Source organism: Clytia hemisphaerica, unplaced genomic scaffold (assembly GCF_902728285.1).
Source record: "Clytia hemisphaerica strain Z4C2 unplaced genomic scaffold, Clytia hemisphaerica genome assembly, whole genome shotgun sequence".
In the NCBI taxonomy this organism is placed as follows: Eukaryota; Metazoa; Cnidaria; class Hydrozoa; order Leptothecata; family Clytiidae; genus Clytia; species Clytia hemisphaerica.
This window is the reverse complement of record NW_027104297.1, coordinates 1,651,073-1,668,214: the sequence shown is the minus strand read 5'-3', so window position 1 is coordinate 1,668,214 and position 17,142 is coordinate 1,651,073. Positions and strand designations below refer to the sequence as shown.

Sequence of the window (17,142 nt, the reverse complement as noted above, 5' to 3'; positions counted from 1 at the left end):
TTTTGGGTCAAAGGTTACAAACCTTCTAGAAAGGTCCAAATGATATATTGCTTTGAAAAAATGCTCGGAATGGACTTATTGCCAATAATCTTATTTCTTAGGAACCATACAAGTCGTAAAGATACCCCGTCACTTTGGCACGAAAAATTGATTATGATTCAGTCTCGGATTCAGAGTTCAGACATTTTCCTAATTCCACCGTGTCTTAGTAGGTAATCTGCCCCCGATTGTAAAAAACTCGGACCACAGGGGCCTCCATCATTCAATAAATAAATATTAGGGAATTACAGGGGTACAGCCGCATGGTACTAACCCATAGGAAATTAAGCCTGAGTTTATGAAAAATTTGTCTTAGGTACCATAGCCCCTTTTTAGTACCTGGTACTAACTTTTTTTTAGGGAAAAAAGTACCCCCACCCCCTATTCAGAAGCCGGTTACCAAGGTAAATATAGCTACATCACCCTGGAAAACACTTTGTAATACCCATTGAGTTTGAAGCCCCGAAGGGGTTAAGAGTTGAATCTTCAACCTTTCGCAAGCAAGAAAAAGTGAAACCTTAAGTTTGCCCCGCATTTAGAAATTTTGTTTGAAAAAACACACGGGTCACGTGCTTAGGATGGGAAATAAGTGGGTTAATTTCCCATCCATTATTTTCGGATCTAGCCCGTTCGGGGCTTTGAAATCAATGGTTATACCCGAAAGGAAGAAATCTTGTCGATAAAAAAAATTTGGCAGATTTCGTCAAAATTTCGTAAAACAAGTTTTTCCTTTTTTTAATGGCGTTTTTTGGACAAAAATGTCCTTCGTCCGCCAAATTAAATTTTTCAAGTTAACCGCCATTTTAAATTCCATCTGAAAATACTTTTTCGGCCATCGCTAAAATTTCTTCCTTTAATGTACTTACCTAGCAGTCAATTTCACCTCAAAATGTAGGAATGCTTGAAATCAAAGTTTTTTTGCGAAAATGTCATCCATTTTACCCGCTAACACCGGAATACAGTAACAGGTACTAGCTTGAAATGAGTGATATACCAACCCCACCCCAAATTTAGTACAGGGTAGTAACTTTTTTGAGATACAAAATTAGAAACAACCACCAGGCTATATACTCTGCGGCTGTACCCCCTGGGAATTGTCTACTTTCCGTTGGAGTGAAGCACTTAGAATGAAAGACAGTTTCCGAATTGCACTTTTTTACCAACGATATCTTCGCATAAAATACATGTAAGATAACAAAATATGATTACAAATATCTAAACGTCAAAGTTTTGCATGAATATTACCACTACAAAATTCAAGATGAAAAACATCAAGTGTTAGACCCTATTTACATGAATGTTCTCACACCGTAGCGAGTGACATTTCAAAATCCAAGTTTGACTTTTCAAAATCCATATAGATCAGGGAAAGCCCCAAAACAGTTAATTGTGTTGCAACAAGTCAATCTCAGGTTTGAGAGTGTGAGATCAGCCATGTAAACTGGGTCTTGGATAGGCCACTACTTCAAAGAACGAAAAATATTTGAATCTTCGACTTAAATGTGAACAATTTAATAATGGAGAATAAGAAATGAGAATCCTCGCGGGAAACAAACGAAGCTTTCAAATAAACTTTTATAAACATTTCACTACCAAAAGCCGACACTTACTTACACTCAAGAAAGAGAGCCGGCATAAAAAACACCCATGAACAAATTTGTAAAACTGAAAAAAAAGAGAAGAAAATTGAACAACTATACACAAAATTTTCCACAAGTGATTTGATACAAAATATAATATTGCGAACATCGTGTTAAAGAAGTACTGATGGCGATATTTGAACGCGCAAAAGCACGATTATTGACACATTTTAATTTCTTTGGGTTTTTCATTATGCTGACATCCTAGTATATTATTAAACCAAGTGTGCACTGGCCGTGTTAGAAAAAGAGCGTTTATTGTTTAGCAAAAATTTTGTTAAAGTTTGAAAGGAGGGAAGGGGAATGGTTTTGGAATTAATTTGAGGTGGCAAGGGAAAGATAGCGAGAAACGTGAAAAATTAATCCAACACAAGGGCTAGTGCACACCTGGAAAAATGAATACACTGATACAGCGACAATGTTCTCATTGATACAAGGTCAGTGGCAACTTCTAGTTGTGCAAACATTATGTATCATGATCATGATTCAGATAAAAAAAATCTTCTTTGAAACGAACCAGCGATTCAAAGTGTGCTTATGGCGACACCAGGTCTGCGCAAAAGCACATCTTTTTGACATAATCAACAAGACGCGTCCAGTGGTAAAAATATACAAACTGATTTTCACTTTAACGTTTCATAGGGATTGACTGATTGATTAACCAATTCATACTGGTGGGGGCTCCTTGCCTCGCGAAAGCAGTATTTCCGAATTGGTGAGATGGTAGGCAATATGCTTGTTGTACCATGAGAGCTGATGGAATGGGACTGGTCTCCCAACAGCTTAGAAGGGCTGCATTAGTGAAGCATAATTGTAAACAGTGCGGTTTTATCCATCACCACAAACACTTCAACACTTCACACTGTCAGGTCCATCATCTCTTCGTCAGATATGGAGAGTGATAGGTAATGCTTGAAGAATTCGTAAACACTCCAAGATATAGCACAAGATGGCATTTGGTAAATAACACGAGCTTTCATTCCTCGAATGTATCCCTTTATACCTCTCATCACATAAATAGTTTTTAAAGCATTGAACATTCCAGTTACCACAAGTCGTCGTTTAGCGGGAATCTTTTTAATTGAAGAGTTCAAAATAACACTTTTTTCTTGAGTGTTCAACAATGTCTTAGCAACATCTAATGGCGTTGTGACCGCGGCCGCTACACCACCAGCTGTCGCACCAGCAAGAAGATGCGCACGTGGATTGTATCCTCCTTCTGGATTTAAACGTTCTCTCATAAATTCATAAGTAACGAAATGTGTTGAGTGAAATGGGATGTTCATTGTGACTTGGGTTGTGAAACTTCGATAGAAAGCAGTTATTCCTTCAGTTTTAAGGATTTGAGTAGCACAATGGAAAACTCCTCTGTATGGGCTGTCATACACCTGAAGTCTTTGCTTGACAACTGAAACAAGAATACAAGTTTTATTTCAAAACTTTCGGTCTGACGCCAAAAAACGATTTATGGAGTTTTTATAAGCATTAATCGACTCTTTGTTTGGTTATTTGAAGTTAAAAGGATATTCTAATCTGAGGATCTTATCTATTATAGATAATAACGATATGGTTTGATAGTTAACATGAGATATGATTTAGCGTCATAAATGTTGCAACAAATTAAATCTTAAAATGATGAAATGTAAGGCACATGGTTCTTCAAATTGTTAAGCAACTATATGCAATAAGTCCATATTGATCATTGAAAAACACATAAACTCTTAATTTGGATTACTCAAATAGACTGCTCTAAAAAATAAATGAAAGTATACTTTATTTACCCGACCACATTTTGCGAAGTTTTAAACTTGTAAACACAAGAGAGGATTGTCTTGGTTTAGTTTATTTTCAAAGTTGTTGACTCAAAATAAAAAACAACACAACTCACCTTCAACTGGATTCATAAGCCCATCGTGAAAAAGTGTCGCAACCACTCCAGATAATGCTGAAAAATGAAGGAATATTTTCTATAGCAGTGTTTCTTGTTAAAAAGCAGTTTCACCATGCCTAATTAGCATTGTTTAGATAAGAATTCTACTTTAACAATTTCATAACTTTATGCGATATTATCGAAGCTTACAGTTCTCTCATCTTGAGTGTGTAGCTTATAAGTATAGAAAACAAGAACATAACGATGTTACTGGACATTACCATTTGTCACATGGGTATTTCCTTTACCATTCAATTTACTTTTCATCATTTCATAGCTGCAAAAGTACAGTGCATGTGATGGTCCAGCTCCTAGTGCCACAATGTTAATTCCACGTAATGGTCGCAATATGCCTTCATTTTTTGTGATCTGACGGAATGCATCACTAACACCTTTGTAAGCTGCTTTTGGATGCGGACGCAAACTTTGCAGTCGAGTCTAAAAGGATTTAATAAAATCATGTAAAAAAGGATACTCGTCTATAATAAACAGTTTCAAAAATACTTTGTGTTTACAGCAGGACTTTCTTTGGAAATTCATTTTTAAAGCTTTCTGCTTCGGTGTCAAATGTCATGTTTTATGTAAAATAAATAAAAGTTTTGAATGTAAACATTACACAATATCTGCAAACTATAAGACCTGATATTCATTTGCATCTATCAAAAAAGTTTTACAAGGGTCGTTCAAAGTTGTATTTCAAAACTTGCAAAGCCTCTTGAAATACCCCCTCTTTATTATGAAGAGAATCATTAGCCGACATTAGAGAAAACACAACAAGGTTCATCCTTATCACAGTAACTACAAAATATCCTGATGGGCCCATAATCAAAATGGAAACAGCTTTTTAACTTGTTATTTTCTATAATTTAAATTACAGCAGCTTATACCGCAGCATTTGCCTTGTCAGTTAGGTCTGTCAGCACATAATATATAATGCTACAATACTTCAGATGGTGATAAAAGGCTAAAGTTTTGGCACAGATGACCCTTAGGGGTTGTTAAACTTAATTTTAAGCAGACACACTTACTCTTGTTGATTAGGTTGGGCGAAAAAATACTTTTTTAGAAAATTTCCAAAATCTGATGGTTCCATTGGAAAGGGCATGATAGAAATTCTGATGGAAATTGAGGTATAAACATGCCATGAAAATTTACCTATCAAAAGTTATGAGGGTTTAATGTTTTTTGATGATGTCATTACAAGCCTTTCCAGGCATAATGGAAAGAGCTCATATTTTTGGAGCCAGTTTATCAATTCTGATATTTTATATATGGATTCATATCAGAATTTGGCTCTCAATATTTACTTTACGTATTGCCCAAACAGCATTAAAAGCTTTAAAACAACCAGATATTCAAAAGGATTCATATCAGAATTTGGCTCTCAATCTTTACTTTAGGTATTGCCCAAACAGCATTAAAAGCTTTAAAGAGCCAAATATTCAAAAGGATTCATATCAGAATTTGGCTCTTTCTTTACTTTAGGTATTGCCCAAACAGCATTTAAAAGCTTTAAAACGAGCCCAATATTCAAAATTGATTTTTCACTTTGTTTCCTTGTCGGAAACTTAAAAAACCTAAAAAACTTTTTGCGAAAAAAAAAATCGAGTTAATTCTAGCTTGAAAAATCTTTTTTGGAAATGAAAAAATTGAGTTAGAGTTGAGTGACGTCATAATTTGCACTTTTATGACGTCATAATTTAGCTAGCTCAAAGATTCCGGGCCTCGATAGAAACACAGGTAAAGAAAACAGCGGGCTCCAGTTTACTAGGGTCAAATAAACTTTTTTCAAGCAATTCAATGCAATGAATTCAAAAACGTTACGTTATTCGACACTGGAAACTCCAATCCATTCCCTTTAAATCATTTATTATCTATATATTAATAGCCGTAGTCTGTATGTCTGTTTAATGTGTCACTTTCGTTTTCGCAAGCAATGTTTTTATTCTCGATAACGATAAGTTTGTTTTGATTGATAAATCGGATAGAGCCTGGTTTAGACTTTATTTAGCCTTTGTTTTGAAATTTAAGGCCCATCTGCATTTAGTAATTTTAATTTCTGCCCAGGCTTGCCCACCAAAGGTTTTTCTCTTTTCTTTTGTTTTAAATGTTTTCGAATGTGATTAACGATCGTATTTATTAATGGCATTCGAATTCTTTTCAAAACAAAACAAATTCCTTTTATAGAAAAGAACATTTCAAATGTAAATCAAAACATAAAAATAAAAAAGTTTGTAGAATAACATCAGCATTCAAAGGGCGATAAAAAGCAAGAGAAAAAAATACAAAAAATAGTCCACCTCTTTCTTCATATAAAAACATTCGAGTCGTCGTTACTGTTAAAAAGTGTGTACGACATTTTGCATATCTAAATTCGAAAAGTTAGATATGGCCAGATATGGTAAGGGTAAAAAAAGTAATTTAGTATTGTCTTATCATTTTTTTTAATCTGATATAAACATAGAGTTGCAATATTCTTTGTGGCTTTCTCTCCCGCTTTTTCCTGGACGGCATATTTACCGCGAGCGAAGCAAGACAAAAATCTACTTGCAGATTTAAAAACAAAAAATTAAGTCACGGGGACAGTACACAATCCAAATATGGTTAAAAGATAAGCCACCCAGGGGAGGACTAGAGTCAAACTTTGAAGATTTTGTATGCAGACTTTGAGATTTCTTTTTTTATATTTGATCGTGCTTTTAAGCCACCTTCAACATCCAAAGGACTTTTAGTGCGTTCAGCTACAGCTTAACCGGCGTGCGACGCCGGGTACCGGCTAGTCTATATTATAATACGCTTAAATCCGAACTTTCCAATTCTCTCGTGATGCATTTTGGCATGCTCCTTTTCTGTATTGATCTTTCAATTGGTTAATTTTTAACCTTAAAATGAAAGCTATGAAAATATGATTTTTCCTTTCTTTCCCTAATCTTCTTTTTTGAACAGGAGCACATTTTCTACAGCTCTATCCGAATGAGTCATTATTCCAAAACAAAAATTTCTTCTGATGGAGCTGTCCAAAATAGTTTTCGTGTCCCTTTTTACAATCGTTTTCCAGGTTGGATAATAAAACTCCTAACAAGATCACAAATTTCAAGATGGCGGGAATTCAGATGTTTCTCAATGGCCGCTGGACGTGTAATCTCAAATTTAATAATGATGTCAAACATAATTATGCATGACATCACTTTTATGATTAAGACTTAGAGGAGATACATCTTACAACCAGCAAATTTTGTCAATCAGGTTTGTTTTGATTTAACTTTCTATTTTATCATTCATTTCATGGGCTATGCAAGTTTCCCTCCACTGATGCAAGTTACCCGATCTCACAGTATCATTTTAACAAAGATAGTGTCATTTCAAAAAAGATAGTATTGCTTTGAAAGAGATAGTACCATCAACTGCTCTAACTTGTGACGATTGGTCAAATCTTGGGACGGTTGATTTCTGGACTGTATTTTCACTTACTGTTTTATTTAAATCTCTTTGACAACAAGTTTGTTTTGATACTTCAACCAAGTTTATCAATCAAACTTTGACCATCTCATAATCACAACCAAATGTATTTTTTTAAGCATTTTAAAAGTACATAATTTGAAGATTTTGTGTGTTGTTTTTCTCTAGAGACTTTTCCAGCGTGCGTGATTGATTGTATCGAGTTTCGATAACAGATCTCACAATTTTCCACTGAAGAACAGACTTTTTTATCTGTGTTTGGATGCTTGCGTGAATGCACGTGATCGCATTTACACATTTCTCGTCGCAAAGATGTGTTCCTTCTGTGGTGTGAAAGCCTACCTGGTGAGAGTAGCGTATTCACATTATTTGCTATCTATCGTGAGATCAGGTAACTTGCATCAGTGATGCAAGTTAACCAATCTCACGGTATGATTCGCAGTATGTTAATACACCGTTTAGTAGTGTCGACTGCGCACGCGTCCAAACAATTTTCCATTGTTTTGATTTTAGTGATCGCGGGAAACTACGGGGAAGAGCGTAAAAAAACGGTAGGTAAAAATTTGGTTTTCATAAGGAAACTCAGCAGAAAAACGGTAGGTAAAGAACTCCTTTTCATCATAACTTCTTTTCCTCTTGATGAATTTTTGTGAAATTTTCAGGAGAGATCCATAAAATTATCATTGATATCATGTTCAAATATATAAGTCATTCTTTTTAAAGGAAAGAAAAAAATTGAAAATGTTTACATTCCTCTAACCTTCCACAGTACTAAAGTGCGCATTTTTACCTACCGTTTTCACGGTGGAACACAGTGGAGGAGGCGAGACTCCTAAACGGTGTATTAAAAGACTTTGGAGGTTCGGTAAAATGGTGGCCGGATTAGTCGCGCGGCTGAGGTCGAAAAAAGTGGCTAGAAAATGATTTTCGTGATACACCTCTTAGATTCCACTTTTTTCGATGGAAACTCTCGAATTAGCATATGTAGATTCCAAAATAAAAAAGTTTCCACGATATTATCGTGCAAGTAACGAGTAATTGGCGATTTTTTGCGTTTCCAGGCAAAATTGCAAGGCCTGAAAATTCATGATTTTTGGGGGGTCTTCAAATTAAAAAAAGACCTATATCACATGATAGAGCTCTTCAAACTGAGCAAAAAAGTGTATTACACCAAAGTCCCAACTTCTCTAGATCAAAATTTATTGGCCTATTTGTGGTAAAAAAACTGATGGAAAACAGGGAATTTCCCCACAATCTGCATTAATTTATGCAAAATTAAACACCTTTTTGACCACAAATAGGCCCATAACTTTTGATCTAGAGAAGTTGGGACTTTGGTGTAATACACTTTTTTGCTCAGTTTGAAGAGCTCTATCATGTGATATAGGTCTTTTTTTAATTTGAAGACCCCCCAAAAATCATGAATTTTCAGGCCTTGCAATTTTGCCTGGAAACGCAAAAAATCGCCAATTACTCGTTACTTGCACGATAATATCGTGGAAACTTTTTGATTTTGTAATCTACACATACTAATTCGCGAGTTTCCGTTGTTTTTTTTGGAATCTAAAAGATGTATCACGAAATGAAACGTTTTTCGACCTCAGCCGCGCGACTAGATGGCCGTCCCATGTTTTGTCAGATAGTCCCAAGTTAGAGAAGTTGACGATATCGGTTTAACAAAGATATAGTATCATTTTAAGAAAGATAGTGTCGTTTTAAAAGATATTTCTGGTTTGATGCGCCATAATTTCAGAAAATAGTCGGTGGAGCTTATTCTGAGAACTGAGAAACATGTATTTTAGAAGGGTTCATGAGTGAAAAATGAAGTCTCTTGACAAATTCTTATCTATTTATCAATTATTGTGAGACCTCCTTATTATAAATATTATCCTTCCCTTGAGAGACAACTTATTGAATGTTAGGATATATACCTTTATACTATCTACAGGATACATGAGACAATGTTCCATAATTCCTGCTGCTGCTCCTGCCATGATGTACACAGATGTGTTATCATTGTTGATGATAACGGTTGGCGAACCTTCAGGAGATGAAGTTGGTAAATCTTCAGACATATTTTCTGTTGAAATGTTGGAAGAGAAGTTCATGGATGGAAGAGGATTCTGTTGTTGCATTAATGTTGTATTAATAACAACTTGTTTGTGTTGTGAATTCAAATTTGCAGCAACTCTAAGCTTTTCAATGTGTTGTTGAGACATTTTCAATATATCATCATATAAGTTCGGTCAGCAGTTGGATGAGAATCTCAGTCAATCCAAATATTTCAACAAAAAGTGATAATCAGTTTTGTATGGATGAGTCAGCAATATACCTGTTCCTCGTTTACAAAGGTATTGAAATTATTATTGTGTTCCTCCCCTGCAATTTCGCCATCGGCCAGTGCGTAAAAGCATGGTTGCTAATTTAAAAGCCGTAGAGTCCGATTAGCCAAGCTGGCCATTCACACTCGTAGTATTGAAACCAGATATAGTAAAGCTGCCAACCTGGAAATGTACTAAAAACGAAAGTAGATACAAAGTGATGTGTAGGCCCGTTTCACATCTCACAAACTTGCTTCCTCCGTCATCCGTCGTAGGTTGATAGTTGACATGCTTTTTTTATAAGAACAGTTTTGAATTTTATAAGGTTACAAGGTAAATTCCCGGGGGGGGGGGGTACTAGGGCAAGATGGGTTACGGGGATGCTCCGCTGGTCAGGGTACCTTTTTTAACATTCACGAGTCCCAGGTAGGGTCGCAAAAACACTAAAATAGAAAAATCAGTCCCTCGTAGGGTGCCTATTTTTGGAAAATTTGGGGAAAAAGTAGAAAATTTTGGAATTTCAGTCCCATTCAGGGTCACTTTTTTCGCAAATTTCGAGTCCCACGTAGGGTCCATTTTTCGAACCTCAGCGGAGCACCCCCGTCGGTCGACAAGGGTAGTACCCCCCCCGGGGGTAAATTTTAGCAAAAATCTAAGAACAAACTATGATGAACAATCGGAATGATTCCTTTCTCAGATTTCAGAAGCAGCCACCGAGGCAAAACACGAAAAAGCCGTTCCTTTTTGCCAGCCAGGAGAAAATTTCTATAAAATGAACATAATCGGGTTGTCCGGAACGGCTCCAAATTTCCAGCTGGAAAAGAAAAAAATGCCAGGAAAAGGGAACAAATTGAACGGGAACAGCTCTCAAAAAAAAGTTTCGACCTTTTCCTTAAAATAGCCGTTCATATTTGCCAGGAGGAGATATACAAATTTATAGGAACGGCTGCTCTTTATTTCCAGCTGGAGATGAAAAAGGAAAATAAATGTAGCAAACGTCAGAGCAATATAGATATTTTATGGGAACGGCTCTCTATTTCCAGCTGGAGATAAAAAAGGAAAAATGTCAGAGCAATATAGATATTTTATGGGAACGGCTCTCTATTTCCAGCTGGAGATAAAAAAGGAAAAATGTCAGAGCAATATAGATATTTTATGGGAACGGCTCTCTATTTCCAGCTGGAAATAAAAATGAAAATAATTGTACCAAAATTGCCTACAATGATTACAGTATTTAATGGAAACGGAACTGTATTTCCAGCTAAAAAGAGGTGAAAATGTAGCACACTTGGCTCAGGCATTTGGCAGTCCTTCAAGTGACGATAGTTGCAGAGTATAACGCCATGAGAATCTATCATAGACGTATACTTATTCAAAGGTCGAAAATCAAGTAGAAAGTTCGCAAACTGCCCTTCCGCGGAGAAAACACTACTTTAAAAGTCTATTTAAATTCTCCAAATCCGAATGTTCTGGATATTGGGAATTTTGAAGGCACTATCCGAACATTTTGATAGCATAGCAAAAGAGCCCACCGGGTGCACTTGATCAAAACAGGAGACGGGTATGTGCGAGCCATAAGGATATCTTTTTCACACCTCAAAGATTTATAAGTTAGTCTCTGAAGAAGAAGTTCCACAATCAAGAAAATCGAGAGTTTCCCTCAGAAAGGGTCAAAATTCCCAGAAATTTCGAACAAAACTTGGTGTAAATCAACCAAAATTTGGGGAAAATCTACCAAAATTTAGGGAAAAGTCTTTCCAAGGGTTCCCAAAAAGGGTTTGTTTTCGGTTAGAATAATTAAGGTTTATCTTTTCCATGTATTTTTACAAAATAATCATAGAATTATATTGATCTAATAAGAGTACAATAAATTGAAAAATATCTAGGCGTCGAGAGTTTATGATGCATTACTTCCTTCATGAAATAGTCTGCGTTGAATTGTCAATCAGTCTTTAATACCCAAGTTAAAGTTTCAGTGAAAGCAGAATACATGTTTTTTTATAAGCATTGCACTTATAAGCATATCTAGGCTCAGATATGGGGAAAAATTAAGCATATGGCAAGCATTGCTTGAGCCTACAAAAAATATTTTTTTCCTGATTTTGGCTTTTTTGGCTGAAATTTCACGGATTTTCAGCATTTCCTAAATTTATGCTTTAGATTTAAGCATCCCCTCAAGCATTTTTCAGCCTTATCAAGCTTTCGACCTAAGCATCTCTGAGCCTGTTTTCGGATTTTTGTATGCTTCTAAAAAAAATCATGTAATCTATAACCATTACAAGTTGGATTGTCTCTTTCGATCGTTTACCATAGTTTGTTCTCCGTCAAACAATCGAAATAGCACGATACTCTTTCAACGTATTATCACGTTGTTATCATTTCAAATTTCGTTCAAGAACTTCAACGTATGGCAGCAAATGTCCAGCATCCAGTTAACAGCTAAAATGGAAAGGGAATTGCTTCAATCATGGCGATCTGCATGGTTAAAAGCAAGCGTCACGATGGATAGTTTTAATTTTCTACCAAGGCCACACAGGATATCAATGGAACTGATCGTATCGGATGATATGGTATGATGCGATAGAAAGGAAATAACAAAAGCTCTCCAATACTGTATGCTTTCCTTAATGGCACCCTTAACGCAAGTTTAACCACTACAAAACTTTCGTTGTTTTCTGGTATCTCAAAATACATTTCTTTTATTTTCTCAACCATTAATTCAAGTTTGAAAAAAAAAAAACAATTTAATTTTAATTTTTTTTCCATCATCCGGTCTAAAGGTTCCTTTCCGATGTCTGTAAACCAAAAAATTACCTTCCAAACCAGAAAATGGAAACATCTTTTGCCCCTCCCTCTGAGACGTTTAGCCCATTATTCTTAAATTTTGCCAAAAATATGCATACTTTTCAGAAAGTGATTCAGCCCTTTGTAAGTTAACCAATAATGCAAGATTTTTCAACTGCTAAGTAATAAATTTGCTGCAAATGGTATGAGCTTTGTCAGAACTTTTTTCCCATGCTCTCCTTCTTTCTCCTTTTCAGAATCACCCTGAAATGAAACATTTGCCACCCCCTTTTGAGACCCCAGCAGAATGTAATATTCCGTTAAAACCCAAGAAACATTAATTTTACCATTTCTCCAAGTTGGACATCTTTTGAATGCTGATTATCCATCAAAATAAATCACTTGATCACTAGAGTGAAAAAAAATTAATCAGATTACAAAATTTGATTCAAACTTTTTCTTCAATTTGAAAATATTGTATCAACCAAACGTAGATAAAAATGCTATAGCAGTTCATTCAAAGGAACACAAATTTACTAGAATGTAACAAATCACAATTAAAAGTAGGCAAGACAATCAAATTAAAAACAAACTAGTAAGCAGAAGCAGTTAAAATAAGTCATATTTTTCACTTTCTCATTTACCATAAGTGCAAGAAGAATTTTCAATTAATATTCCAGGTCCTCTCACATATTGAAAGCACGGCTCCTCTGAAATGTTGTCTAAGTAAGAAATTAAATAAGCTAAATAGAGGAAATTCAATTTCAAAGTATGACAATCTGACAAGTCGGATAACAGTGATAGGAATAGTGCCTCATATTTGGTTATCAATTATTTGAATAGTTTTCTTTTAGCAAATGATTTCTTTTTAAAACTCAATTATTAATTTCAGTCCATCTTAAATTTGGCATTACAAAGAATGCTGCAAAAGCAGTTATCTTATGTGGTAATTTGTTAAAACTAATAATAGAACGTGTAGATTGAGAGCATTTCCAGGACCTCATGAGTAAACAAAAAAATCAAAACAAAAACAACAAGAACTTGAATCATCTTTCCAGAATAATATTACTAGATTTCCTGTCTGGCTGAAGGTTTGAATTATAATTTTTTGGTTCAAGACTGAAAAGGTTCAGATTTACATCTCCTCAAAAACACCCATAGAAACTTCCTTAAATTTTTTTGTTCAGTCCCATGAAGCCTTGAATGACAAGGTTATTGTTAAAAAGGTTTGACAATATCATTATCTATGGAAAATAATTCAATAGTACTGGTTGAGAAATACTATTTTCAAGTATTATCATGAGAACAGATATTTGTGGGAATCCCCCCTGTTAAATGGTAACCCCCTTTAGAAAATTGAAAATAAAAGACTCCCCAAAGTCTTTGGAAGTCTCTAGGCTTCTGCTCATCCTTTAACGAAAAAGTTTCTTATAGAGGCTGCTTAATAGTCAGCAAATCCTCTTTCCCACAAAATGTTGCCATTCGCTGAAATCCATTAGACATTTGGATTTAAACATTTTCAAACCAAGATGACGGCCTTAGCGAGAGGAAGGATTTTTGTGTTTCCAAGCTTGCTTTGGCTTTGGGAGGATTTTATTTTAGTGTTTAGAGCTTTTTAAAGATAAATTTATGTTCTGTTGTATCTATGGTATGTATAAATAAAAACTTCGGTCGCAGTTGTTTGAATTAACGATTCACACACACCTAGAATTCACAGGAAAAAATTAATAGATCACAAGCTTTGTGAAATGTCGTTTCCAGATTTGGGAATAGGTGGGTTTCCCAAACTAATCACAAGGTTGGGATCCTGCAACTCTTCACAAGGTTGTCAAATGCAATTTCACAAACTTTAAATCTGGATGCGGATATTCGGATAACCTGGTTGGGAATTTCAATTTCTGGAGCTTGTGAGTCACAGTTTCACAATCCAAAAATGACAAAAACCTAACCGATTTATTTTTGTCCAGACCTTTTGTTAGCCTAGATTGACGCTGGTAACCAGCAAAAACGGGTCCAGATGTTACGTTTCCCAAACTTTGTGAAATATCATTTCCCAATCAAATAGTACGTTTTCCCCATATTTGGAACTGTGTACTAAAAATGTTTGAATTAGGGTATGGTCGAAATTGGATCTGGATTTAACCTTTCCCAAACTTTGTATAAAAGCACTTCCCAATGTAGAACTTAGCTTGTCCAAACCTGTCCCGAAACTGTTTGAATTAGGGTATCGTCGAAAATGGAGATGGATTTAACTTTTCCCAAACTTTGTATAAAAGCACTTCCCAATGTAGAACTTAGCTTGTCCAAACTTGGCCTGAAACTGTTTGAATTAGGGTATGGTCGAAAATGGATCTGGATTTAACTTTTCCCAAACTTTGTATAAAAGCACTTCCCAATGTAGAACTTAGCTTGTCCAAACTTGTCCTGAAACTGTCTGAATTAGGGTATGGTCGAAAATGGTTCTAGATTTTACTTTTCTCAAACTTTGTATACTGTAAAAGCACTTTCCAAACTTGTCCTTAAACTGGCTAAAATTAGGAAATGGTCGAAAATGGATCTGGATTCTACTTAAAGTAAAAGTTTGAAATGCAATGTGAATATAGGTTTCCTGCTTGTTTCTATAATATCTAAAATAAAATTATATTGAAGAACGTTTTTATTAAAATAAAATAACAAATACAGTACTTGAGCAATTTTAATACATGTCCAGAAAATATATCCCAACCATTTACGTGTTTACAGGTTTACATAGATTTAAAATTTCTAACGGCATCCACAGTAGAGAACCTTGAGGAAAAGATGAATCCATGAATAGCTCCTGTAGTTCAGTATCGTTTGATTGTTCAGCAACTGACATAACTTCCATTCTCCATTGTGTTTGTCAGTCAGTCAGTTCATCTGGATCTTTTGCAATTTTCAAGCACAGCTTTCTCTGTAAGTCGGTTCACTACGTCATCTCAGTCATCTTGTCGATTTTTACATTGTCTTCAGTCAATAACATTAGCTACTGTAGTAATTTGATAATTAGCTAGTAATTTGTATAATTCTCATCAAGGAACTGAAAATATCGATACAACCAAATTTCTTTTTCCAACCAAGATATTGCGAGCCAATGATGTCGTTTTGGCGTCTTTCTTTGTTTCCATAATAGTTATTTGCTAAATTTTTTACGGTAATATTATCTAATCTAAAGAGCAAAATAAAAATTAATGGTAAAAATGAAACTTATTTCAAATTTATTCTATCAAAAAAAACTCCCCTCCATGCTGTTACCCCGCTCAACTAAAAATATATAAGACAACAGACTAACAAAAATATTGTATCGAAAAAAATATCAACGAATAATGAACAGAATTTGAAAATCTAGCAATGAAAGCTGATTGGACAAATTCATTTTGAATCTTAAAAGCTGATTGGAGTAGATCTTCATTACGTAATCGAAATTTTCTCTCTTCATATATTTTTCTTATAGAAATCTTTATGAAATGAAATTTTGCTATCAAATTTGGTATGGAAAAATTTCTTTTTTAATTTCAAAATCCATAAAATTAAAATCAAAGTAATAAAACTTACCGATAAAGAAGTTTATATTTCTTGTCATGTTTAATTTGTCTTTCCATTGTTTCCTTTGCAATAGAAATGTGTAAATCACACACAAGTATTTTTCACACCTCTACACCTTTCCCACACATATAAGTATTGAAGAGAAAAATTTGATTTCTTTCGCGTTGATTTTGTCCGTTATTCCATGTTTGCAAATTTCCTTATATGGAAGACTTTTTCATAGTTTTACAGTTGTATTTTTGATAGCGCGAAAATGGGTAGAGACAAAACGCAGAACGGCGGAATGCCGGAATGCCGGAACCGGAATAGCTGTTCCGGCCGGAATAGCTATTCCGCGGAATAATGATTTTTTTTTATATTTTGTATTCCGCGGAATATGATTATATATTTTTTCCATAATCACCTATAATCAGCAATCGGCTACCTTTAATACACCTTTCCCGGGGTGTTGTTTGGGATTTTATGTTTGAGTGTTTCCCTTACATATAACTAAGATATAATTACATGAAAACGAGGCCTGGCTGTATATGGAGGGCTGTAGAGGCCCCAAGTGGGACGTTTATACAACTCGTGAACCACTTGGTGCTGACGTACACCTTCAGCCAAGTCTTAAAAAATACTCTGAGGGGTCCCTATTGAGCTCTGGGCCAAGTCAAGCTAACGAAGGTATGACATCGCTGAAAAATATTAGTAAAGCACGGCTAGAAGTTGGTCCAGTGGTTTAAAGCGTTGGTTTCACGCACTAGGGATCCCCGGATCGAAGTGGGTCAAAGTCACCTTTAAAATTTTTATCCAGGTTTTGATGTTTCATGTTTTTTTGGGTATAGATTCCGAAAAAATAGGTCTGAAGTCCTGAAAAGTAAGGACCCGTACGGGACCGTGAATGACCCCCTCCCCTAGCGCCGGACTGGGTGTGTGTCACGACTTGAAACTTTCTGGAGACGTCAAGCATATCGAAGGGGGTGCATGCCAAATTTCATCACTCCACTGTAATCGGTCGCCGGGCTACGGGCCGCGCAAGGTACGCTAAAGGACGTCCCCGTACGGACGATTGCCGGGTCGTACGGCGTTTTTAGCCGGTCAAATTTTCCGTGAGGTATAATTAATCTAGTTCTATCTTAGTTATATCTAAGGGAAACACTCAAACATAAAATCCCAAACAACACCCCGGGAAAGGTGTATTAGAATGACTTTACAAGCGAGTGCACGAGTGCATTCCTTTATATACGAAAAACAGCCAATGAGGTAGCCGATTGCTGATTATAGGTGATTATGGGTGATTATGGGTGGTAATGGGTGATTATGGATGATTATGTACATAGATATACCCTCAGGGGTGATTAAAGAGAAAGATTACAAAAAATAAAAAAAAATAAAAAAAATCATATTCCGCGGAATAGCTATT

The 17,142-nt window shown here is 35.5% G+C and overlaps 1 protein-coding gene and 1 long non-coding RNA gene across 3 annotated transcripts in view; both read right to left on the bottom strand.

Annotated features, from left to right (window-relative positions):
• Positions 1–1,185: 1,185 nt before the first annotated feature.
• Positions 1,186–9,503, bottom strand: LOC136817353 (mitoferrin-1-like). The gene is made up of 4 exons (XM_067073694.1): positions 9,000–9,503; positions 3,831–4,047; positions 3,568–3,624; positions 1,186–3,087 (listed from the first exon to the last, which is right to left on the bottom strand). The coding sequence occupies exons 1-4, from the start codon at positions 9,285–9,287 to the stop codon at positions 2,537–2,539; spliced, it is 1,113 nt and encodes a 370-aa protein (XP_066929795.1). The 5' UTR covers positions 9,288–9,503; the 3' UTR covers positions 1,186–2,536.
• Positions 9,504–11,186: 1,683 nt separating this feature from the next.
• LOC136817352 (uncharacterized) overlaps positions 11,187–17,142 on the bottom strand; it is a 9,318-nt gene continuing 3,362 nt past the window's right edge. Inside the window, exons 1-3 of one of the 2 annotated variants that reach the window (XR_010848070.1) lie at positions 12,818–13,880; positions 12,521–12,582; positions 11,187–11,828 (exon numbers count right to left, since the gene is read on the bottom strand). This is a non-coding gene — a long non-coding RNA (uncharacterized lncRNA). Of the gene's footprint in view, positions 11,829–12,520; positions 12,583–12,817; positions 13,881–17,142 lie in introns of those variants that run through there. The other variant, XR_010848071.1, reaches the window with a different exon arrangement.